The sequence below is a fragment of the Lepidochelys kempii genome, chromosome 17, assembly GCF_965140265.1.
Source record: "Lepidochelys kempii isolate rLepKem1 chromosome 17, rLepKem1.hap2, whole genome shotgun sequence".
NCBI classification, from domain to species: domain Eukaryota; kingdom Metazoa; phylum Chordata; order Testudines; family Cheloniidae; genus Lepidochelys; species Lepidochelys kempii.
Genome location: NC_133272.1, coordinates 19,431,017 through 19,455,371, shown reverse-complemented (window position 1 = coordinate 19,455,371; position 24,355 = coordinate 19,431,017). Strand labels below are relative to the sequence as shown.

Genomic DNA, 24,355 nt, shown 5'->3' with positions numbered 1-24,355 from the left:
TGCAGTGGCTCTGGGCAAGAGCTGGGGAAAGCAAAGGGGAAAAAAAAAGCTTACGGTGGCCAATACAAAAGGGCCCATCTGGCGCGCGCTTGTTCCCTGGGCATTTGATTAGATGCAGCCGTCGCCCACAGACGGGGCCACTTCCTTCGTCCGTGCACAGGCCATGAGATCGGGAGCCTTAGCTGTGCTCTTCCGGTCGCTTGGCACATGGGAAATAAGCAGCCAGGAGCTCAAAGCTGCCTGCCTCGACCCTGTAGCGTGGTGGCCGCCTCCAGAATCCCCCTGTCGTTCCCCACTCCGGAGCCGGGTCCACTCTCGCCCTTGCCTGGAGCCGTGGCTAGAAAGAGCATCTAGCTAACGTGGAAGGGCCAGCCAGATCCAAAGGTGGGAAACACTGGGACTCAGGCTTTTGGCCTGAGTTCTTCTCTAACATTGCCACATTAGGGCCCAGTATGGTCTTACTAGGAAGCCATCCCTGGCTCTGGAGGGTAATCTGGAGCCAAAGGAAACTCAGTTTCTCCAGCCTAGGTTCTGCAGAAGGACATCCGCCCGGATGCATTGTGCTTTGCAGGGCAGCTGCAGTGCACTGGGCCTAGAAGCCAGAGACCAAGGTCAGACAGAGGGAGGGGACTGGGTCTCCCCACCTTCAAGCTAAAAGGAGTGAGTTGTATCTGACAGGTGCAGAATACGACCCCAGAAAGGCACAAGAAACCCCCCTACGGGCCTGAGATGGGAGGGGACAGGTGCTCTGATGCTACCCTTGGACCTGATTCACTAGAGCATGGTGGGACGCCGTATGCAGTGTGACACATGGCACCTATGCCCAGTGGGGTAAGATACTCCCAGGGATTTAGGCACCATAAATGCAGAGAGACCCTCAGGGGGGACTTTAATACTGCCTGACCAGGTTAGGCACCAATGCCCCGTTGAAATCCAGGGGGCCAGGTACCTTCAAAATTCCTACCAGGCCTCTCTTTAGGCTCCTAAATCCCTTTGACAATTCTGGCTCTATGTGACTGGAGATCTGGGGGCGTTTGAAACCCGCCTGGTGCGAGGCAGTGGAGAGCCAGGCCCTGGCGTTTGCTCTGCTGCCCTCTCTCCAGCAGGACACAGAGGGCTAGAATATCCATAGAACGGTAGGACTGGGAGGGACCGCAAGAGGTCACCTGCACTGAGGCAGGATTAATAGATAAATAATCGCTAGCTCTTCTATAAGTGCTTTTCATCAGCAGATCTCCTAGAGCTTTACAAGGAGGTCATTGTTTTTATCCCATTGTACAGCTGGGGAAACTGAGGCACAGTGAGGGGCAGTGACTTGCCCAGAGTCATTGGCAGAGCCACGAACAGAACCCGCGGTTCCTGAGTTCCAGTCCAGTGCCCTAACCACTAGGCCACACCACAATCATAGCTGTCCCGCTGCAAATGGATCCCTGCTCAGCTCAGATAGTCCCGTGGGGGGTGGGGAAAGCAGCCCAGGATGGCCCAGTGGTTAGGGCACTAGCTTAGGACTAGAGAGATGAAAGGTCAGTTCCCTGCTCGGTCACAGACTCCTGGTGTGACCCTGGGCAAGTCACTTGTCTCTCCGTACCTCGGTTCCCCATCTGTGCAGTGGGGATTGCAGCCCTGCCTTGCTGGGAGTGCACAGGGAGGGGGGTGATGTAAGTGTCCCAGAGACAAGCCAAAGTCTACCCCGGGGGTTTGCTTAGGGACCCCTGCTGGTCCCCCATCCTGAGCGAAGTAAAGCCCTGGGAGGAGACCCTGGCTCACAGAGCCCAGGTCCTTTGCCCACTCTGGCTCCTCTGAGGTGGTCGGTCTCCTTCCCTGCTGACTGAGCAGAGCCTTTTGCAGGCAGCCAGTGCTCCGCTGCTTCCACCCGTTCCTCTCCTCCCGGCTCTCAGGAATCCCTCTCCTCCTGCAACGCTGCAGCAGGGAGGCTGGCAGTGCCAGGCTCCGAGCCCTAGCTCTCTTTCTCAAGTCACTCACTCTCCAAGGGGGCGTGATGTGCCTTTGGTAATGGGGGGTGTACCATATCCCCCAAGGACTAATGGGCAGTTACCTGGGGAGCCCAGGGTAAGGACATTATACCACATCCGCGGGCTCCATCTTCCATGACAAATCAACCCCTGCCACGGGCATCCTGCAGGCCCCAGGGCTGCTCCCCTGATCTCTCCGGCAGGTTGCGATGGCGCTGGGAGTATCCTCAGCTCCCATCCCTTTCCTTCCTCTCTTTTCCCAGCAAGCCATCTCTGCCACCACTGCGGCATCCATCTGCCCTTCCAGGTAGGACAGGATGGCTGGTGGGGATGGGATGGTCCCGGAGCAGCAGTCCAAGGCTGGCAGGTTATCCAGCCAATCAGTAGCCAGCCAAAGAATGGGTCTGGACGTTTTACCCACACGAGGGGGGACCCTGGGGTAAATGGGAGGGAGGGAGTCTAGTGGCTAGAGCCGGGAGGCAGGATTTTGGGGGTCTACGTCTAACTCAGCCCCATTTCTCAGGTGGAGAAACTGAGGCACCGAAGCTCTTTGATCACGCTGCAAGTCAGGGGCAAACAAACCCCTCCCAGGGGTGTTGCGAGGGGGCCATTCATTGTAAAGCGCTGTGAGCTCCTCAAAGGAACCGGGCTCTTGAAATGGCAAGCGTGAGCCTCGCAACAGATGCTGGAGCAGCAAATCAGGAGCCACACCGAGCAGGCCTTCATCAAGCCCCCCCTCCTTTGCCAGCGGCATTAGCCGGCAGTTAACGGCTGGGATCCGTCTGGTGACAGCACCTCGCCACTCAGGCGGTGACAGATCTAAACGAGGGAGCATCTCACCATTTCCAGCTTGCTTGGCTGATGGTGGAGAATGTCTGGGATGGCTTGCTTGCTGGCATGTGATGCTAACCGAAGCACTCAGAGAGGCAGAGAGAAGCCAGTGAGAAACCCTGGTTTTATCCTGGGTTCAACAGGCCAGAGGTCCTGGCACACCATGCACGACACAACATAGGGGCCAGATGCTTGGTTGGTGTAACTTAAAGTTACTCTCCTGACCTCAGTGGAGTTGCACTGATATACATCAGCTGAGGATCTAGCTCTAAAAATATAAAAAATCCAACAGCTATGGTTTGATCATGTCTTCCAGGCAACTAGAGCACAGAAAACCTCAGCCCATACTTCTGATATGCAACACCGGTGTAAATCAGGAGCAGCTTCCTTGACTTCAATGAAGTTACTTTGAATTTGCACCCTCTGGGGCAGCCTGTAACCACAGTGACTGTTCAGAATACACAGCTGAGCTGTGATTCAATGAGTACGCTGGTTCTCAGCACATTTCAAAAGGGCTTTTATTTATTCACCCAAAAAATGTATAAGAAAAGTGGAAAACCCAGAACATGCACACTCAGTTATTAACAAAGGAATTATACCGAGAATTGAGAGGCCCGGGATTGCCCGCGTCGTAATTAAGCAAGCTCCTCCCTTTCCGTCTGCCAAATAATAGTATTTCTCTGGCCTCCCAGCTGGGGAAATGACAAAGGGTTAATGACAAACTTCGAGGATCCCAGCAGGGTTCCAGGATTCTTCGCCAGGATCCGAGAATGCAAACAGAGCTTCCTTGCGAAATACCCAAGACCGAATGGGGCTACACGGGCGTCTTGGCTGACAGGTGGAGCCACCCAAGTGGGTCCAAGAAACGCACCAGTTCAGCTCCACGTTTCTTTTCACCAATCCCCAGGAGCCAATTCAGCAGTCAGGTCTGTGCTGGGCACAGAGAGTCCCACTGACTTCCAGGGGGCTCTATGCAGCAAACCCGAATGGATCAGATTCTGGAGCGGGGCCTAGATTTCTAATGCACATGGGCCTGCAAATGGATCATCCAGGGGCAGTTTCACAAACTCCCTTTTGATAAGCAGGTCAGGAGCTTTGCCCATGGATCAGTTCTGGGCCATTGCAGGGTGGTGGGTCATTCTGATGGGAACACGTGGCCACAGGGACCTGGACTGAGACCTGCTGCCAAACATATCTCCCGTAGATCCACCAGCCACCATCCAATTCCAACAGGATGCAGGGCAAGATTTTCAGGGGCTCCTATGGGACTTACAAGGCCAAGTCCGTTTTCAAAAATGACTTAGGAACTTAGCTCCTTTGGCTTTTCATGGGATTTCGGGCCAGATTTTAAGATGCAGAAGCATTTAGCAGGATTTTTGGTGGGAGGCATATCTCAGTGGTTTGAGCATTGGCCTGCTAAACCCGGGATTGTGAGTTCAATCCTTGAGGGGGCCATTTAGGGATCTGGGGCAAAAATGGGGAATTGGTCCTGCTCTGAGAAGGGGGTTGGACTAGATGACCTCCTGAGGTCCCTTCCACCCCTGAGATTCTATGATTTTCTAAAGCACCTGCCTGCCTAATTGTCATTGAGAACTACATATTTAAGTGCCTAAATACCCTAGGGCCCAGATCCTCAACCGTGTTTAGGCTCCTAAATCCACCTAAACCAATGGGAATTAGGCACCTAAATACATCTGAGGATCTGGTTCTACGTCACTTCTGAAAAGGGGACACAGGCACATTGAAAACATGACCCTTGGTCACTATCACCGTGGGCTGGATGAGAGCTGGCCACCTGGACACAGCTAGTATCTGAGCTCCAGCGACTCTGCAGAATAGCCTGATCCAGCTCCCCGTGACTCTCCACAGAGTCTAGCAATGCTAGATTGGCACCAAAGTTCTCTGCCTTCTCCATGGGCTCTGCTTCTTGGGTATGTATGTCTCTGCCGTTTCTCCCAGAGAGACTCTGCGAGGCAGCGGTGTTCCTTCTTGCTTTTCTTCCGTTCTGGGGTTTTTCTTGGGACAAAAACTTCCCCTGCCAGAGAGTTTGCAAAGATGCCCATGAGCGGCTGGAGCTCTGCTCTGTGCATCGTGGATAATGTTCAAGTAGGCATTTGCCAGTGCCCCCTAGAGAAATCTCCACGGAGGGTGGGGAAGGGCCTGGCAGCGAGAATAGGGCTTCCGTGCCCATTACAGACGTGCTATATACAGCGATGTACAGGCCACGTGGGGGTTCATCTCCCACAGACATCGGTGCCGTGGGCGCACCAGCAAGCCGGCCCGCACCACGCCACGTGCTGCTGGCATCTGGAATTCCCCGCAGTTTGGGCCAGCGTCAGTCTGAAAGAGAAACAGCCAACGTCAGCTGGCAGCCAGGGCTTTTCATCCGGCTGATCGGCCAAAGGACAACTCAGGGCAGATCCTGGGGCCTGACTCCTCTTAACCAAACCGCTTTCCCCTGGCGCCTCACTCCAGTAAGCTGAGCCAGCTTTAGCGACAGGCCGGGGGCACCACGACCAGGTGGCTCTTTTCGCTTTAGGCTTGATGTAGAGCTGCTGGCCTTTGAACAGCTCCCGGGGGGACACTCCTGCTCCGCTACCAGGAGAGTCGGGCTCGTTCTCGTTGGGACGGGTGTCTGAGCTCCGGGGTTGCCCTCACCTCCTACGACGGGCCACTGTCCTTTAATCAGCAAAGGCCCGGTCTGCCCTGACTATAGACACATTACTGCCCTGGGCTTCTATGGGGCACGGTAGGGGACACGCAAGGGGATCGACCCGCCCCCCCCCGGACTCACCCGGGCGTCTCTGGGCGGCCGTGGGCACAGAGCCGGTCATAGCAGCCCGCAGAGGGCACCAGCATCTTCCGAGTGGTCGCAGTTATGCACGTTCCAGCGGATGTGGGAGCAGTGCAGCAGGGAGGGCTCGTCACCTTTGCACTTGAGGTTGTCGAGGAAAATGTAGCCGGTGCCTGGGCCGTAGCGCGCCTCCCCCCAGGCAGCCCGGGCGCCCCCGCAGCCCAGCTGCCGGCACACCACCGCGACGTCCCGGAGGTCCCAGGCGTCGTCGCACACAGTCCCCCACTGGGACACGTAGAACAGCTCCAGGCGGCCCTCGCAGCGGTGGCTGCCGTTCACCAGGCGCAGGGATCCTGCGGGGGGGTGGGACCGCACAGGGTGAGGGGAGCCGGGGCAGCCGGAGGCCCTGCCCATCAGAACCCTGCACCCCGCCCGTCAACCGGCTGCCCTCCGCCTTCCTCCTGGGGACGCTCAGCAGCCCTCCGATCCCGGCAGGACGGACGCACGACTGCTCCTTAATGGGGCGAATAGGAATGAATTGTTTTCCTTGATTCCCCTGGGAAGACGGGGAGTGAATCCACCCAGCCGAGCCACCGGCACTAGGCACTCAAAGCAGCTTCCAGCCTAGAACCTGCGAACAGTTGGCGGTCCCCCACTGCGCCCCGGGACGCAGGCAGCTGCTGCCCCAGTACAGGCAGGTGCTCAGAGGAGAGAGCCAATGAGGGAGCCAACACAGGGTCCCGCGAATCCAGACTCCCCCTCCTGTGGCTCACTTTGCCCTGGGAGCAAGGGGCCAGCGGTGGAAGCAGCACGAGTGCCTCCGTATTAGCAATTCAGTGGAGACGAGAGAGCACGGGGTCCAGAAAAGGGGAGCAGGCCGCAGGACCCCAGAGCAGCATGGACCAAAGCATCTGACTGAGAAACAAGAAAGCCTGCGTTCTCTTCCCGGCTCGGCCTGGCTGCGTGGCCCATGCCACGTTACCCAGTGTCACTCAGCTTAACCCCATCTATGTCACTGGGATAGACAGAGGCTACAGTAAAGGTGCTTTGAGATCCACCGATGACAGATGCCGTGGGAGGGAGTCAACCGTACACTGCCTGCTACCCCTGTGCTGCGGTATCATTTCTGATCAACGTTTCAGCCAACGCCACGGGCGGTGTCATAGACTCAAACTCATAGGACTGGAAGGGACCTTGAGAGGTCTTCTAGTCCAATCCCCACCTGGACCAGGCATTATCTAGACCAACCCTCATCTGCCTTCATTTCTGGCTTCTCTGTCAAACCCGAGGGGGTTTCTCTGGAAGGAGACCTATGGCTGCCTGAAGATGGTTTGGGGGGGCACTGCTGGCCCCATGGGGTACCTACCGTCCTTGGGACGAGTTGTGGCTGAGGTCGTGGTGGCAAAAGCATCTTCTCTGAAATGGTCTTCAGACTCGTCCACACCTGCTCCAGCGAAGGATGGATGAAAAGAACAATGATCAGCCATCTCTGGTCTCCAGCTCAGGGGTGGATGTCATGGAGCATGAGTGGCTGGGCTGGAGCTAGGTAGACCCAGACAGCTAGGCGGGGAGAGGAGACGCACTGCAGATTGCTGACGTGTGGTGCGTTTAGGAAGCAGAGGAAGGGCAAACGTCCCCCGAAAGCAGGCACTGAAATTCACAGGGGAGGCTGAAGGCCTTATCTATCGGTCACGTGTAACAATAGCATCCCATTCCCCAGTGGGTGTCACTCCAGGGACCGGCTTCAAACCCAGGGACAGGGCCAAAACTAGCACCTCAGACCTGAACCCTCTGAAGTTCTGGGAGCTTGGATTCGAATCCCTGCATCTGAACCTGGCTCTAAGGTTTCAGTTCTGGGGGAATCCAGAAGCAGGAGGGGCCTTTCTGGTCGTGTCTGAAATTCCCCCAGGGTCTCATGTGATTCCCACCAAGAGCATCTGATTCCAATTCCAGTTTCAACCTGAACTAAACCCCAAGCCCCAGACTAAATATGATCCCTGTGTGGCCCATCTCCCGCTCGAGCGGCTGGAATCCAGGTTCCCAGTTCAGACGGCCCACCCAGGGAGGCTGCAGGAACTCGGATGGCACTCCCTGGGACCCATTAATTCCGCCCCGAGGCATGCTGATGCCGGCAGCTCGTGGCATGACCTAGGCCCAGCTTCCCTCCCCAGGGGCGGTCCCAGATCTGGCTAGCTTTGGAGGGAGGTGCACAGGATGGAGCTTGGAGCCACGCGTGCCGCTTGGGGCGGGGCAGGCGTGCCGCGTGGAGCACGCACGCGTGTCTCACCTCTGCAGATGACGCCGGCGTCCTCATGGTGCCCACAGTTGTGCTGCCCCCAGCCCAGATGGAAGCAATTCGCCAGGTCGGCCTCCCGGCCGGCGCAATCCACATTGTCCAGAAGGATCCGCCCAGTGCCGTAACCAAAATACCCCAGGACGGTGGCCGCAACTGCCACCCCGCAGCCCATCTGCCGGCAGACCACCTGGGCGTTGGTGAAATCCCAGTCGTCGTCACACACCGTGCCCCAGGCGCCGCGGTACAGAACCTCCACCCGGCCCTGGCAGCTGCTGTTCCCGTTCGCCAGCCTAATGCTGGCACCTGTTGGCCAGACCCGGAGAGCAAAGGTGACGTGGAAGGCCAGAAAGTTGAGAGATTCTGGTTGATGCTGGCGGTGGGGAAGGGATGCAGTCAGGTGCCCCGTGCAGCCCGGGGCTCTTCAAAGTGCTCTGCGGCAGCTGCCCTCATCTTTGATACGAGGTGGGGCCCAGGGAGACGACAGGTCCCCGCACACCGTGCTCCCGTTTAGGCTCAAGATAGAGCATGGCATTGCTGGGACTCGTAGTTTCTACTGGCTACTGGCCCAACATGCTCCCTGTGGTTGGGCAGGGGCTGAGTTAATACCGCAGGGCTTTCATTCCAGCCTTGGCAGCCCAGTGCAGGCGTGCCGTGTGGCTGCCTTGGCTTTGTGGGGAATCTCTGAACGCACCCTGGGCCGCCCGGAGCCAACGCCCGCCTGTGGGGAACGCGCACACTTACTTCTTTTGCCCACGGCCAGAAGGGCCGCTGTGATCACTTCGGTCTCCGGCGAGGGCTGATCTCTGGCATCCGTGACTGCAAGGACAAGCAGCGGCATTAGGAGGGTGGGAGTTCAGGGGAAATCCTGCTCCCGGGCTGTTCTCCGTTGACGGGGCACAAGGGCAGCACCCTCGCCAATGGTAGCAGCATGCACCATGGAACCTCATGCCCAAAGGATACAGGATCTGATGGACTCCTAGGCACAAGGGTGAAATTCACCGCTGGACTGATGGCCAGCATGAGAAGCAGGCCCCTTTCGACCCAATGGGGGGCAGTTCTTTTTGCAAGGCATCACCCTATGCGTTGAAGCAGGACCTTGGTGAATTTCACCCACAAGCGCCTCATTCCCTGGCAACACAGCCACCTCGGGATGCCCCTGTAGCAACAAAATCAGAGCACAGTGCCCCCGGGGAGAGCAACATCATGGCATGTTGTGCAGCAAGCACCCGACTAGCAGGCTTTCAGGGATCTGGAGGTGTTTGTTTGCAGCTCCTGTGATCCTGATGCTGGGCCCCAGGAAGGATCCCACCCAGTGCTGTGGATCGAGTGAAGCCCAGCATGACCTGAGCAATACTCCAGACTGGGCTGAATTCTTGGCAGCCCAGCCGTGTCTCTAGGTCACCCAGCGTCTCTACTGATGACTCCAAAGGAGAAGGGGAGGAGAAAGCCCTGGACAGGGGATCTGAGCCCTGCTTCCCCTGTACGGGTGTCTGGACCAGGAAGGATAGCGAGCTGGTTTGGATCCCAGCTGTGTCCTCCCCAGGACAATGTTATGGGGTAGCTGCTCTGATCAATGCACTAGCCTTGGACCTGTAGGTCTCCTCACGCATCATCCATCCAGAGAGCCTCCAGATGCGGGAACGGGCAGCGTTGGCCTTACCTGTGGCACTGTCGGTGAATGACTCTCCGTAGTCCCGGCCAGCCGAGGTGGTGAATGGTGCCACCGTTGAAATCCGCAGCCCTGCGGAGACACAGGTAGGGCCAGAGGCCACATGACCAGCGGCCGTAGCTTTGTTTGCACTGAGTCATTTCAAGAGGATGGGCAGCCAGAAGGGAGCCCATCCAGAGAACGGAGACATGCGTCCATCGTTCTACACTCCTCCAGCTGCTCTCAGCAGCTCCTAGGTCAGACACTGGCCGGTGCCTTGGGAACATGTGTTCGGAGCGTAGTGTCCTGCTAAATGCACCTAGGTAACCCACGGGTTGGGATCAGTGTGTGTTATACAAGGGATTGGAAGGATTTAATTTTTATCGGTAAACGTCAATAAACCTGCATTTCCCCGGACATGCCCACACACTGCTGCACAAATATTTCCATCAATAATAATCAAAGCCTACAGACTGGGAACGTACAGGTTGAACTTCTCTAATCCGGCACTCCCTGGTCCGGCAAGATCCGTGGTCCGGCATAGGCGCTGACTCTGTGGGTGCTCTGGGGCTGGAGCACCCCGGGGTGGGGAATGAGTGGGTGCGGAGCATCCACTGGCGCCAAGCTCCCCCCTCTGCCCCCCTCCCCCCGCGCCTCTCGGCACTGGCGGCCCCGCGTTTACCGACTCCGACTCCTCCCTCCCAGCGCTTCCGGAGTGACGCAAACAGCTGATTCGCCCGTTCAAGCTCTGGGAGGGAGGGGGAGGACCTGGGGCCGGCGGCTGGGACCGGGGGCCGGCATCAAAGCCCCCAGGCGGGGTGCCACACTGAGGGCACAGCCTGGGGGTGCTGCAGCACTCCCTGCATCTCTACTTCCCACGCCTATGGAGGCCCGCTGACACTCTGCACTGACCTCCCGTGGTTCGGCAAATTCTCTGGTTCGGCACCGGTCCGGTCCCGAGGGTGCCGGACCAGAGAGATTCAACCTGTACAAAAAATGCCAGTTCAGGACTTACTAGAGTTTGATTTAAGGCTATTTCCTTTGTATATTTTGACCTGTGATATTGACAATTTGTGTTCGAACGGTTACAAAGCTTTTAACCTTTGGAATCTCCACCTCTTCTGTCATTAAACAATCATCCGGCCCCCCCTATTGGCCGACCCCAGCAATTTCCCACAACCGTGAGCATTCAGATGGATCCAAATTTTTAAAAAAATGCTTAAAAGCCATCGTTTGGGGCAAATTTCCATAAATACAAATGTAAAAATAAACATCAATATTATGAGTCAATATTGTAAAAGAAAAAGTTGAATTCTGTCAGGCCCCGTTATCCAGATCCCCAGTTGGGGAGGGGGGGGCTCCAGGCTGGGGGAAGGGAGTTGAGGTGCGGGGGAAGGGGAGGAGGGCTCCAGCTGAGAGTGCAGGCTTTGGGCTGGGGCCAAGGGGATCAGAATGTGGGAGAGGGCTCAGAGCTGGGGCAGAGGATTAGGGAGCGTAAGGGGGTTTGGGGTGCGGGCTCCGGGCAGCGCTTAGTTCAGGCAGCTCCCGGGAAGCTATCAGCATGTCTCTCCAGCTCCTAGGTGGAGGGGCGGCCAGGTGGCTCCACGCGCTGCCTCAGACGGCAGATGCCACCCCCGCAGCTCCCATTGGCTGCGGTTCCCGGTCAATGGAAGCTGCGGAGCCAGCGCTCGGGGTGGGGGCAGCACGCAGAGTCCCCGTGGCCGCCCCACTGCTTAGGAGCTGCAGAGACATGGTGGCAGCTTCCCGCTGGTGCTGCAGCCAACTGGTCTTTTTGAGACCCAGCCAGCGGTGCTGACCGGAGCCGCCAGGGTCCCTTTTTGACTGGATGTTCCGGTCAAAAAAAAGATGCCTGGCATCTCTAATATTGTAGCACCTGACCGAGCTTGGCAGTGATGGTGGCTAGGCCCAGGTACAGTGCATCGCTCACACCACAGCACTCCAGTCCATTCTGCCTAGCTGTGTCGCCCCACCCAGCGGGCCAGGACGAAGACCCCCTCTCTTGCCTTGCCGCCAATCTAACCATCACTAGCATCTCCCCTAGAGGTTTGGTTTTCCCAGCTGGGCCTCACCCACTCTGTGGACCCGCTGCCCCCATTCAGAACAGCCCCCACCCCTGTACAAGCCGTCCCACCAAGGCTCTCCGGGCCAGCATTTCCATCTCCCCGGCTTCCAGGACAATGGCTAGATAGGCAAGAAAGGAACAGCCTGAGAAAATTGCTCATTTTGCGCGCATCAGCCTCTTTGTTAGTTAATCGCTGGGAAGCGAAAGTGACGGCACTTAGAGCTCCAGTCATTGGCTGCGATAATGAGGGAATTCAAGGGGATTATTAACATTATAAATGGTAATCAACAGAGATACATAATTGAAAGAGGGGAAGAGAAAGGGAGACCGGGGATGGCTGAGTGCCCAGCCGCTGACAGCCAATCACTCCACTTCCTGACCAAGGCAGCTTGCTTTCCACCAGAGCCAGGAAATCGCAGGCAACCAGAGTCATTTTCCCTTGCAAATTGCTGCTCAGACTAGTCCCAGCCTCTCTCCATTGTGTTTTATCCATCTCCTGGGTTTCAGCCTAGCAGGTAATGAGGAAGGATGGTCCAGTGGCTAGTCCCCTAGGCCTTGTGAGCCCTACTTTCAAGTCCCTGCTCTGCCACAGACTCCCTGTGTGACCTTGGGCAAGTCACTTAGCCTCTCTGTGCCTTAGTTTCCCATCTGTGTAATGGGGATAACAGCCCTGCGCTGCCTCTCCAGGGTGCTCTGGGGTATATTAGACATTATATGGCCACCGGATCCTGGGGCAATGGGGGCCATTTAAGTAACTTAGGGCACGTTTACACTACAAAATTAAGTCACCTAACTTACGTTGCCATACAGCCGCCGCAGTAATTACATCGTTTGTGCATCTACACTTTCCTCCTTGTGTTGGTTGTGCGCAGCCTCACCAGGAGCGCTTGCACCAACTGCATCAACCTTGTCTCTACACCACTCAGGGAGGTGGAGTTATTAAGTTGGGGTAGCGGGCGAGTTACAGCAGCAGGAGTGAAATTTTAGTGTAGACACCGACATAGATCTGCCTTGTGTGGACCTAACTCTGTAGTGTAGATCTGGGCTTAGCTAAATAGGGGACACCTTGGGGAGGCCCACAAGGAGCTCTTCCAGGCGTGCCCGTCCCAACAGTGCATTTAGGGCATGCTCACTGTGGAGAGCCATCTGCGTTTCATTCCCTTTAAGGAGGGTCAAAATAATGTTGGGCCTGGGTGATTTGGGTTCCCTGGGGTGGTCTGGGGTTCAAACCCACCTGCAGAGCTTTGTGGCTTGAGCCTTCTCTCTGTCCAACTGTCAAGAGATTTGCCCCCCTTTTCCCTGCATACATTCAACTCTCCATTTTCGGCAAGGCTGAGCAGGTTTGCTCCTGGTTGGACCCTCCTGCCCTGCAACCCCCTGCGCCCTTCTCTGCATTTGTCCCTGATCCTTGGTCATCAGAACCGCCCATGGGAGCCCTAAGCAGCCTCACTGGCCAGCTGTCATTGCCTTCAGTGGCAGAGCTCTGGTTGGTTTCGGGACTGAGCCATTAGACTCAGCACAGGGGGGCGTTATCAGCACCCTGGCTCCGGGTCATGTTATGGCAACATCTCATTTCCTTTCCGGTGGCTGCTACACACCAGTACTCCTGGGGGAATTCTGCGCCAAAAAATAAAATATTCTGTGCACAATATTTTAAAATTCTGCATATTTTATTTGTCAAAATAATGCAGTATAATCACTCTGGTTTCAATTCTTGCAGTAATTTATTTAAACTACAGTACAATGGATGGAGAAAGGGAGTGGGGAGCATTGGAGGAAATCCTCAAGCCCCCTTGCCTAATAATAACATAGCTCGGTTTGACAGTTTATTTCTAGTTATTAGTCAACAAATATATGCAGCCATATGCTCAGGGTTACATCATATGCAACTAAAGAGCAAGTGAGGGCTGGGAAATCAAACTCACAATTTATACTGGCTACTGACCATCTCCAGAAAGGTCAGTAGCAGACAGTTAATGGAGCACATTGTGATAGGAAATTTTTTCAGTCCAAAAATGTAGACCAGTTCTAATCACTAAAGCACCATAAGCATTTATAAGGCCACACTGTCCTTTACACCCCTCTGGCAATGTAAAGGAGCCTTAAAACTTTTATACCTGTTTTATACTCCTGGGAGAATTCACAAAGACAATGGGAACAGTTCACTAAGCAGGCAGGCTGCTACATTCTGCTCTGCCTGAGGGGACAGAGCCTGCCCCATGCCTACCTCCTCAGAAACACCCTGAAGTCTTGCCCCTCCACGTCAAGCGTGCTGCAACAACAAGTGAGAGTGTCTCTCACTCACACAACTGCTGAGCCCCCCTCTCCCTTCGGTGGTGATTTATGTCTCTACCAGGTGCTCCAGGCACCCGAACCAACCTGATTGCGCTGCCGGGGAGGAGTGTGTGACCGCTCTTGCGGCTTCCCTTTGCTTCTCTGTCAGGAGTCATTTTTCTGCATGGAAGCAAAGAAATCTGCGGGGACATGAATTCTGTGCACGCGCAGTGATGCAGAATTCCTCCAGGAGTAACACCAGACTCCAACTTCTCTGGCGTTATGATCCCGACTCCCTACCCCCCATTAGTCACTTGTAGTTCTGTTCCATTCAGCCTAATAGTCCTTCCGCTGCCAGGACTATCCTCCCCAGGGCTAGCCCTGCACCCTTCCCATTCATCTCCATTTGCCACCTCTCTGCCCAGCTCCCAAGGCTATTCGACTTCCTGCAGTCCCGGGCTTGCCACAAAACTGCTCCTCCCCCTGGATTGGCATCATCGGATTTAGATCCCACGTCTCTGCGTTTAGTGCAGATATGGGCACCTGTGGACAGCCCCTTCCCCCAGGAGCCTCCAGTCTACAAGGGAGAAAGGGGCGTGACGGGAACATTGAGTTTGAAGACGTCGGCATGGATTCACTGCTGGGTTCTGGGGCTTTGAAATGTTTCTCTGATCAAGATTGGACAGACCAAGCGAGGCTGTGGGTCCGAGCGGAAAGAGAGCTGCAGAGAGACTACGACTAATAACAGAGGGCCCCCCTGGCACAATGCCGCATCACTGAACGTGGACTGCCCGTAGCGCTCACAACAGAGCTGTGCGTGGTGCGAGCCGGCAGCAGAGGGATTGGGCACGCTACTTCAGCAACCTCTCATCCTAGGGGCAGGGCTGAAGTCAACGCAGAGGCTGGAGCTCCCTCAGGACAGACCACAGGGGGCTGCTGGCAGGGTGTTCGAGGGGGGCCCTGGGCTCGGGCTGCCACTGCCTGGATGCGTTAGCTTTCTGCACACGCTGCAAAATGGTTCCAAACCAGCATCCGGGGACCAGCATCCCTGATCTATGGGGACGTTTGGATCTGGATCAATGTTCAACCCATCTCATCCGCACCCTCTCCTTTTTGCACCTGCAAATGGGACCGGTGCAGCTGGTGCTGTGGAAAGAGAACTCTGTGTGCGCAATGTGGAGAAGGGGGCAGCTTTTGTTTTCACGCCAGTAGCGGCTTGCACAGACACCGTTGGGGGTGCTGATGCACGTGCCCGTGCGAATGGAGGCCACGGTTAAAATACACGTCCCGGCAAAATTTTGCTCCAATGCGTCATGATTGTGGGAAGCAGAGTAGGATTGTTTAGCACAGCCCTGAGCAGCAGCAGTGACTGGGGATGTAACCCATGGCGTGGTGTGTGCTACTCACTCCTCTCCATATCCGATTTACTGCAGCCATGTCGGCTTCCCCCCATGGGCCTGGATCTACCTGTAGAGACTCAGGCATTCTGCTCTGGAGGGCTGGACTCGATGCTGGCCAAGGAGGCAGCCATCGCATCGGTCAAGGCTTACCCAGGGCTCGCACTGCCATGGCTCAGACGCTTGTGTTGAGCTACCTCTGGATGGGGGAGGACGGTAATCCTCCAATCAGCCTGGCCCCCTCTGCACCCAATCCACACGGGCCGCGGCTTGCGCCTCGGTTCCATCCCCGGCGGGTCAGCCAAGATGGCAGCCGTTCCCACGAGGCTTTGCTCCCTTACCTGTGCAGATGACCCCCGCGTCCTCGTGGTGCCCGCAGTTGTGGATCCCCCAGCCCAGGCTGTAGCAGGCCGCGAGGCGGGGCTCGCTGCCCTCGCAGTTCACGTTGTCCAGCAGGATGTGCCCCGTGCCGTAGCCGAAGTAGGCATTGCTCTTGTGCGCCACTGCGCGGCCGCAGCCCACCTGCCTGCACACCACGCTGGCATCGCTCATGCCCCAGTCGTCGTCGCACACCGTGCCCCAGGTCCCTCGGTAGAATATCTCCACCCGGCCCCGGCAGGGGTCGGCGCCGCTCACCAGCCGGATGCTGCCGTCGCCTGCACAAGGGCAGCCGGGGTTAGCGTCAGGGCTCTCCCCGGGGCGGGCAGAGCACCGAGCGGGATCCCGCGGGAGTGACGGGAGCAGGCCGTGCAGGGATGGGGAGCAGCAAGCCAGACGTGAGTTTGCACGTGACGGGAGCAGGCCGTGCAGGGATGGGGAGCAGCAAGCCAGACGTGAGTTTGCACGTGACGGGAGCAGGCCGTGCAGGGGAGGGGAGCAGCAAGCCAGACATGAGTTTGCATGTGGCAGCAAAAGCAGCCCATGGAGTTGGGACGTCCCGTCCCCAAACTGGGAGACCTGCTCTCTACAGCCACTGCTCTGAGCAGCACCGCTGCAATGTAGGGACCTCAATAACCCACTGGGGTCATCCTTGGCCTTGGTCTCATCCGTCTCTTCTGCTCTCCGGGGGGGAGCTGGCCCAAGCCTGGGGGTGAGGTATGGGGAGAGTCTGCATGCACTGCTTGCGTGGCCTGGCCTGGCCTCTGGCGGAAAGACGCCAGCCAATAAGGGCTTCGAAGGGTGAGTAGGAGGCAGGGAGGGAATCTGATGAGTGAGAAGCCAATCTCCGACGTGCTTACTCTTCCCGTTCGGCAGCATGGCTGCGGTGGTTCTGGTCGCTGGTCCTTTGCTTGCCTGGGTTGGGGAGAGCTCTGAAAAGAGAGCCAGAGGCAGGCTGGGCGTCAGTGTGGCTTTACTAATTTTCCTTTCCCACGCGTCCTGTAATAAATACACCCGCTGGATACGCAGCCCCAGCATCCAGAGCCCAGGGGAGGGTAGCGATGGTCACCCACACAGACGCACCGGCTAGAAAACTGGCAAATATCAGGAGACTCACGATTAACCTGCAAGAGCCGGCAACGCTGAGCAAAGAACCCAAATTCTAATCCTGGCTCTGACCCAGATCACTCTTGAGGGAGTCACCTCACCTCTCTGCCTCGCATTGCCCCGAGGGAAACTGAGGACAATGACACTCAATCCTGCTGCTGGGGATTGGTCCCTGTTTGCAAAGCGATGCAGAGGGGCTAAGTGCTGTTCAGACCCGTGTGGGATGCTGAGTGCTAGAGGGAAGGGTCAGTTTTTCCTTGCAGGCCAGGCTAGCTGGAGGGCTGGTTACTCGTTATTAGCAGACTCACATCTGTGTCTCTGAGCTCAGTCTGGGCACGAGGGAGGAGCTCCGGACAGGGCAACGTCACCCCATCACTGCATTCACCAGCCAGCAGGGTAACATATTGCTCTGGGTCAAAAGCCGGCCCTGCCCACTGGGACCCCCCTCCCAGCGCACCCCGGGAATTCTTTCACACGGCGCCAGGCCTCTGCCTCCCTCTCGTCAGCATCCCGGCTATGAACAGCGATGGACAAACCTCCAACGGCCTGAGCAGAGCAGTTTTAGCCTGGAGACTCAGCAGCAGGATCAAACCGCCAGAACCTCCTCCAGAGATCTCCTCCCCAAAAGCCTGCCTGAGCTCGCTTCCCGGACCAGCTCCTCCCACTCCCCTTCACAGCTGCATCCTGAGACTCATCACCCCTTCCCCTCCAGGTCAGCCCCCTTTCTCCAGTCAAGGCTGGACACCTTCCCTAATCAATCAGTCCCTGGCTCCTTCCTGTTGATCCCCAGCCTCTTAGGAGTGGATTAGCCACAAATCCACTGTCTTTCTGCTAGGCCTAGGCCGGCATCTGTCTGCAAATCTGGCCCAGCTCCAGGCATCTGCCCCCATCACCCTGACTAGGTCTGAGAGGGGAGCCCCTGTTCTGTGAGTGATTGGGAATAAAAAACCAGGCCCCGCAGAGAAAAACTAGACCTTACTGGGTCTGTGATCCTTTCAGTCAGAGCTAGCTTGGGTAGATCTACACGCACTGTCCCGACTGCAGTGTATCATAGGATCAGAGAATATCAGGGTTGGAAGGGACCTCAGGAGGTCATCTAGTCCAACCCCCTGCTCAAAGCAGGACCAATCCCCGACTAAATCATCCCAGCCAGGGCTTTGTCAAGCCTGACCTTAAAAACCTCAAAGGAAGGAGATTCCACCCCCTCCCTAGGTAATGCATTCCAGTGCTTCACCACCCTCCTAGTGAAAAAGTGTTTCCTAATATCCAACCTAAACCTCCCCCACTGCAACTTGAAACCATCACTCCTTGTTCTGTCCTCTGCTACCACCGAGAACAGCGCAGACAGTGCGGAGCTAGCTTTGATCTAGCTCGAGCCACTAACGCTCGCCGCGAAGCTGCTCCAGCACAGACGGACAAGGCTGCCCGAGACCCAGGGTGCGTCCTCGAAGGGGCGGCTGACACTGCTATGGTTCCTGCAGCCAGCTAGATCCAAACGAGTGCAGGTACATCTCCACGCTCCGCAGTTGCCTCTGACTGCAGTACAGACCTACCCTAAGGGGGGGTCACAGAGATGGCAGATGGGAATGGGGAGCCATGGGCCAGGACAGAGTGAGAGCAAAGGGTAGGGCAGAAAGGGAAAGCCAGGCCCTGGTGCTGCTCAGTTCCGGTCCCTAGCTCAGGTGGTTGGTAGATGCGGGTGCAAGCAGCTGGCCCATCCCTAGTGATGGGCCCAGACTCTGAGCCCCAGCAGCCCAGCCCTGCAGCACCGTCTCCTCCGAGAGCCCAGCGCTGGGCACGGGGGCCCTGGCGAGGAAGCCACGGTGACTTCCGACCAGAAGTCCCATTAGTCCATCACAAGAGGGACATGAGACAAGGGGGCTGCTGGGCCCTGCCTGGTGGGTCTGGAATCTCCTTCCTTAGAGGTTTTTAAGGCCCGGCCTGACAAAGCCCTGGCTGGGATGATTTAGTTGGGGACTGGTCCTGCTTTGAGCAGGGGGTGGGACTCGGTGACCTCCTGAGGTCCCTTCCAGTCCGGATCTTCTGTGGTGAGGCATCAGTCGCGTAACCCCATCGCTGCCCCCGCCCCCGCCGTAGGATGGAACCAAACCTTTTTACCGTTACACGTGACAGCCACATCCTCATAGTGGTAACAGTTGTGGATTCCCCAGCCGCGGCTCCCACACTCGCTCAGGGCCACCTCCCCGCCTTGGCAGTCCACGTTGTCCAGGAAGATGGGCCCCCTCCCGTGGCCAAAGGTCAGGGTGGCTGGCATGGCGAGGGCATGGCCGCAGCCCAGCTGGTGGCACACCACGTTGGCGTCCACGAGGTCCCAGTCGTCGTCACACACCGTGCCCCACGAGCCGTTGTAGAGGATCTCCACGCGCCCCTGGCACTGGTTGCGCCCATTGACCAGCCGCACCTCTGCGAGGAGGAAGGTCACAGTGAGATGAGTAACCAGGCAACGGGCTAGCCCTAATTAGGTAATGAATGCACCACGACCCTCACCAGGGGTCATCAGCAGGGTTTGAACCTATGACCTTCTGCACCAAATCCCAGACTGCTACCACTTAAGCAAAAGGAGTAGCTCCATTAGTTGATACCAGTAGTAGGCTGCTGTCTTGCTGGCATTTGCTTTGATTCTGGTGAGTGGGTTTCTATTTGTTTGTGGGAAGCAAAGGGTCAGGAATACATCTCTGCACCAGACACATTCACTCGGCCATCTTGAAAGCTCTTGCTGGGTTAGGGAATCGTCCAATGAGAGAAGAGAAACAGTATCATGTGACGTGGGTGACCTGTCACCTGGAGCAGGTAACAAATTGCTAATACTCACAGCAAACCAATCCATGGATAATTCCTAGACTGAAATCAGCCACACATAAATGATCTCTCAAATAATTAGAAATAGAACACGCGTCTGTATAAATGCCTTGCCGAATAAGTCAGTCACTCACTAGAGCCGTGGACACCCACTTCTATGGCACTGCCCATCAGAGATGGCACAGAACAAGGCCAGGGAGCTGCAAAATTCCCCTATTGCTTCCAGTAATAAGTAGAGCCGGTCAGGAAAAAGTTATTTTGCCTCCACAAAAAGTTTCGTCCAAATTTTCCTTTTAAACCCATTTGGTTTTTTCAAAGCAAAAACTCAAAATCTCATCACCATTCCCCCGCCCCACCGCCAATATATTCCCCATTTTTCGGGTCCAAAACTCTTCGTCCAAAAGCAGTTCTAATAAGATCTCACCTGGGAATGACAATGGAGCAGAATCAGAGGCGTTGCCTGAAATGGAGAAGGAAAAGGATCAAGCATCGTTGGTGTGCCAGGAGAACACAGATAGGAAAGGGTTACTGGATAAGGGATATCAGAACTGACCCATATCATCTTACCAAGCAGCATGAGTGCTAAGAGGGATGACTTAGTACATTAAGCATCAGGTATAACACACATCCCAGTCCCAGCAGGGCCTTTCACTCTTCTCAGTTTATAGGGTGTTCCCTTCCATGCACAGTAACGGGGGTGCAAACGAGTTACTGAGGACAGAATTTGCCCCTCGGGATCTTTGTTACCGCTGTTGAGGTCTGTGGTTTGTCACAGATTAAAGGGGAAACAGTTCTGGAGTCCTTGTTAGCTTACTGGCCACAGTTCACTCATCACACTCAAGTCCACATGACTTCTCAGAGGCTTCTACCTAAGGGGAGTTTTGTTTTGTTGTTCCATGCAGCTCTCTTTGCGCTAGCAAATTCGACTGCATTCGCAGAACCATCTTTGCTTTGGTGGCATCTGGACCCTGGAGGTCCGTGGAACGAGGAAGCAGTTGGGGGAACTGAGCAAGCAACTAGCAGTTGGTGAAATTGTCAGGGCCAAGGGGTTATCCCAGCCACTGGAGCTTGCTTGATTATTCAGAGCAGGATGAAATTCACCCCCACGCAGAGACCCGGCACAAACCCCTGTGCATCACTCAAGCCCTAAAAATAGCGGGTCCGAAGGACTGATGCAAAGGCATTGAGCTAGGCCTGTGCGTGTAGGGGTGAATTTCTCCCCCTAGCGAGGCTGGTCACAGACTGCTGCAATACTGAACTCCATGATCTGTGCTTTGACCGCTCCTGCCTAAGACAACTGAGAGGAGTTAAGTCTCCAAACATCTGAGCACATGAAGTTTCCGCTTACCTGTCTCTTCCCTTTTCCACACAGATCTGAGGTCTGGGAGAGGGGAAAGGGGAGAGAAAGCAGTTGGTTTAAAAAGAAAAACTCCCACAAAAAGACAGATCTTTGTTATCTTCACTATTTTAGCAATGGGGAAACTGAGGCACAGAGCAAGGGCTGTGAGTTGCCCACTGCCATGCTGCGAGTCAGCGTCTCAGAGATAGAACACAGCTCTCCTGATTCCTAGCCATGTGCTTTAACCACTAGGATACAATGCCGTCCAGGGGTGCTGGGAGTCAGTTTCCTAATGTTGGTGTAGGGAGATCTTTAGACAAAAGGCGATGGAGAAGTGCCAAGGACTATCATTAGCAGGTTAAATGAAACAAAACTGTTCTTCTGGCTCACACTTGAGAGTTACCAGCTTTCAGACAGAAAGACCCTTTTATAGCTGTCACGCTTTTTTCCCCAACATGGTCACACTACTAACAGCCTGTTTTATAAAAATGAAGGGGGACAGCCATGGGGCCGAGTGGCCAAAGGCCTGAGATACAGGAGACCTGGGTTCTATTCCCGCCTCTCGCCTGTTGGGTGACCTTGGCCAAGTCACTGTGCCTCAGTTTCCCATTTCTACAAGGGAGACGATGATCCTGAACTCCTTGGTAAAGAGCTTTAAGATCTACTGATGAAAAGTGCTGTAAAAAGCTAAGTATTATTATTTACTTGGTACCATTTTTAAAAAGCACAACGAAGTCAACAGTCTTTACAAGCTCTCTGTCTGTCTATATGCACAGAGCACTTCGCCCACAGCTGAGAGGCAGCTACCTCTGGGGCAGAAGGTGGCAGCCTCTAAACCACAACAGAACAGGAGAGAAGTTATCCCCTGGAAAGCACTGAGGAGTTGGGAGGAATCCCTGGAATTTGGCACTTGGGTTAAGCGCCGACTCGGGTGGAAAGTGGCAGTTGCTCCTTGGTGAGCACAAGCACCAGCTTCTCATCTCATCTGAAAGAGAGACCCTCTATCACCACCACCGGGGTATCAGTCCAGCCCCGACGCGGAGGGGGACATGTAGTCAACGAGAAAGGATTTTGGTGGGGCCAGGTGTTCATTCAATAGGAGGGGTGCTTCCTACTGATTCACCAGCATCACTTCCCCACAGCATCTTGACTTTACTGAAGATGGCTTAGATCTTTGCGGGATCCAAAGAGTGGAAAATGCTCGGTAAGGACAAATGTGCTGTAATATTGGCATGGGAGAGAAGTTTGGTTTCATTATTTGGTACATTGTGATTGATATGAGAGCAAATCTGTAACTGGCACTCAGAGACTACAGTGATGAGCGTGATAGAAGAACCTGTATAAAGTAGAAAAGAAACTGTGATATTTTCTGTTCCTGAATGTGCACAAAAAAGTGACTAGAAAGGGGTACATATCTAAATGTGATTAAGACTTGGTGTAAAGTCCATGACCCTTTCACACAGCTCTAAAATGTGGGTTAGCTAGCTGAGGTGGGAGGAACCACAATGGAATTATGAACAGAGCACAGAAACCATGCAAACCATGGCTGGGATGATTTAGTTGGGGATTGGTCCTGCTTTGAGCAGGGGGTTGGACTAGATGACCTCCTGAGGTCCCTTCCAACCCTGATAGCCCAAGGAATCATAGACTATCTCCTCTCCTGGTACGTACCGAACCTGAGTATACCTACCGTAGAGCAGCTCCTGAACTCGCATCCACTCCTGGTGTGCCATAATCCATCCCTCTGCCTGGCCACAGTCAGGTCATGGATACTGCGCTCAAAATTGCCGTGTAGACCTCCCTGCTCAGGCTGGAGCTGGGGATCTGGGACCCAACCCCCCGGGTATCATATCCCGAGCTCCAGTCTGAATAGGAACAACTACACAGCTGTTTCTAGCACCATAGCGTGAGCTGTGCGAGCCCAAGTCTGTAGACCCAGGCTCCGAGACTGGCTGCTGCGGGTATGTTTTTGCTGCAGCAGCTCCATGAAATTTATCATCGGTCTTTTTTTCCCCAGGGAAAAAAATAAATAAATAAAAATGCAGATTCAGTGACTCCAAAACGTTTGGCAAATTCGCCTTGGTTTGGCTGAGTTGCTCAGCTCAGGGAAAACAAACCAAAAAAGACTCCCTCTTCCGACATTTTTGAAGAACCACATTGTGATTCAAAAGCACTTTTTCCTGCCCTCTTTCCTTCAATTTTATTAAAAAATGCAAAAAAAAAAAAAAAAAAAGCTGAACATTAAAACAGTTCAGTGTAATTTGACCGCAAACTATTCACACACACACACACTTTTCAGTTTGCTGAAAATTTCAAAAAAGTTTATTGTCAAGCCCCCCTGAGATCATTTTTCTCCAGACGGGCCAGCGAATCACAAAATCAGTTATTCCCCCAGCTCCTGTCCTAACACCTGCTAGCGACGCGCACTGGGTCGCAGAAGAGCCCCCACCCCCCCGCTGGCACGGAGGAGCTGCTGTGGTTCGCCTTTACCAGCCGAACAGGAGCTCCAGACGGTTTGATCAACGCTGGGAAGAACAGCTGTGTGCCCAGCTACTGAGGAGGGGAGCATGTACTCTGCTGCCTCCTAGCTCCGCCTCGGAGCAACCGCCTGGGAAAGTGCCAATCAAGGCTCGTCCGAGCTATCCCCATCTGAATGGGTGAGGAGTGGAAGCTAACCTGGCCGTCCAGCTGCAGTGACAGACGGAGGCAACGATCGCTTATGCGGCAGGTGCAGTTATACACACAACTCTAGAAGGGTGGCTGAGAAAGGCCTGAGTAACCATAGAGCAGATGCCCTGGGGCGCTCAGGCTGTGTCACGGCTGGGCCAGCGCGGGCTTTACCACGCACAGGCATCCAGCCTGACAGCGGTAACAATGCCGCTCGAATGGGAAGCCGCCGGAGCGATGAATGCAGCAGGCCTTCATAGCTGGGGAACGCTGAACTTTCCTCCACCCCCAGGGGGCTTGATTCCCCATGGCCCTCCTATAGCCGGTGTCCTCACTCACGCCAGCGTGAATGGTCACCGTGCTGAGCCGCTAGCTCTCTACAGCCCCTTTGTGCTGGCATCAATGAGCACACGAGGTGCAGGACAAAGGGAATCGGGCCCATGATCAGTACCGGGCAACAGCCCAGTGCAGCCACCCAGGGGATGCCGGTCCCCTTAAGCAGGAACGCTCAAGAGCAGGACTGGCCACAAGTTACCAACACATGGCCAGATTCTGCCGTGTCCAGGCATTTACACCAGCAAAGTGATGTAAAATGCTCCCACTGATCTAGCTGCACGTTACGTTGCACTGGTGCAAATGACTGCACAAGGACTCGGGCTACAGCATCTGCTGAAAAAGGAACCAAACAGAGTATCTGGCAGAGGGGGCTGGTCACATTGGAGATCTGCTCTCCTATCTGCCGCAGCTC

At 55.3% G+C, this 24,355-nt stretch overlaps 1 protein-coding gene across 1 annotated transcript; it reads right to left on the bottom strand.

Moving 5' to 3' along the window:
• Positions 1–5,634: 5,634 nt before the first annotated feature.
• SSC4D (scavenger receptor cysteine rich family member with 4 domains) lies at positions 5,635–22,673 on the bottom strand. Its single transcript, XM_073316018.1, has 11 exons — positions 22,631–22,673; positions 20,950–20,982; positions 20,026–20,061; positions 18,900–19,205; positions 16,535–16,606; positions 15,638–15,952; positions 9,555–9,635; positions 8,636–8,710; positions 7,886–8,197; positions 6,965–7,042; positions 5,635–5,951 (listed from the first exon to the last, which is right to left on the bottom strand). The coding sequence occupies exons 1-11, from the start codon at positions 22,671–22,673 to the stop codon at positions 5,635–5,637; spliced, it is 1,668 nt and encodes a 555-aa protein (XP_073172119.1).
• Positions 22,674–24,355: the final 1,682 nt, after the last annotated feature.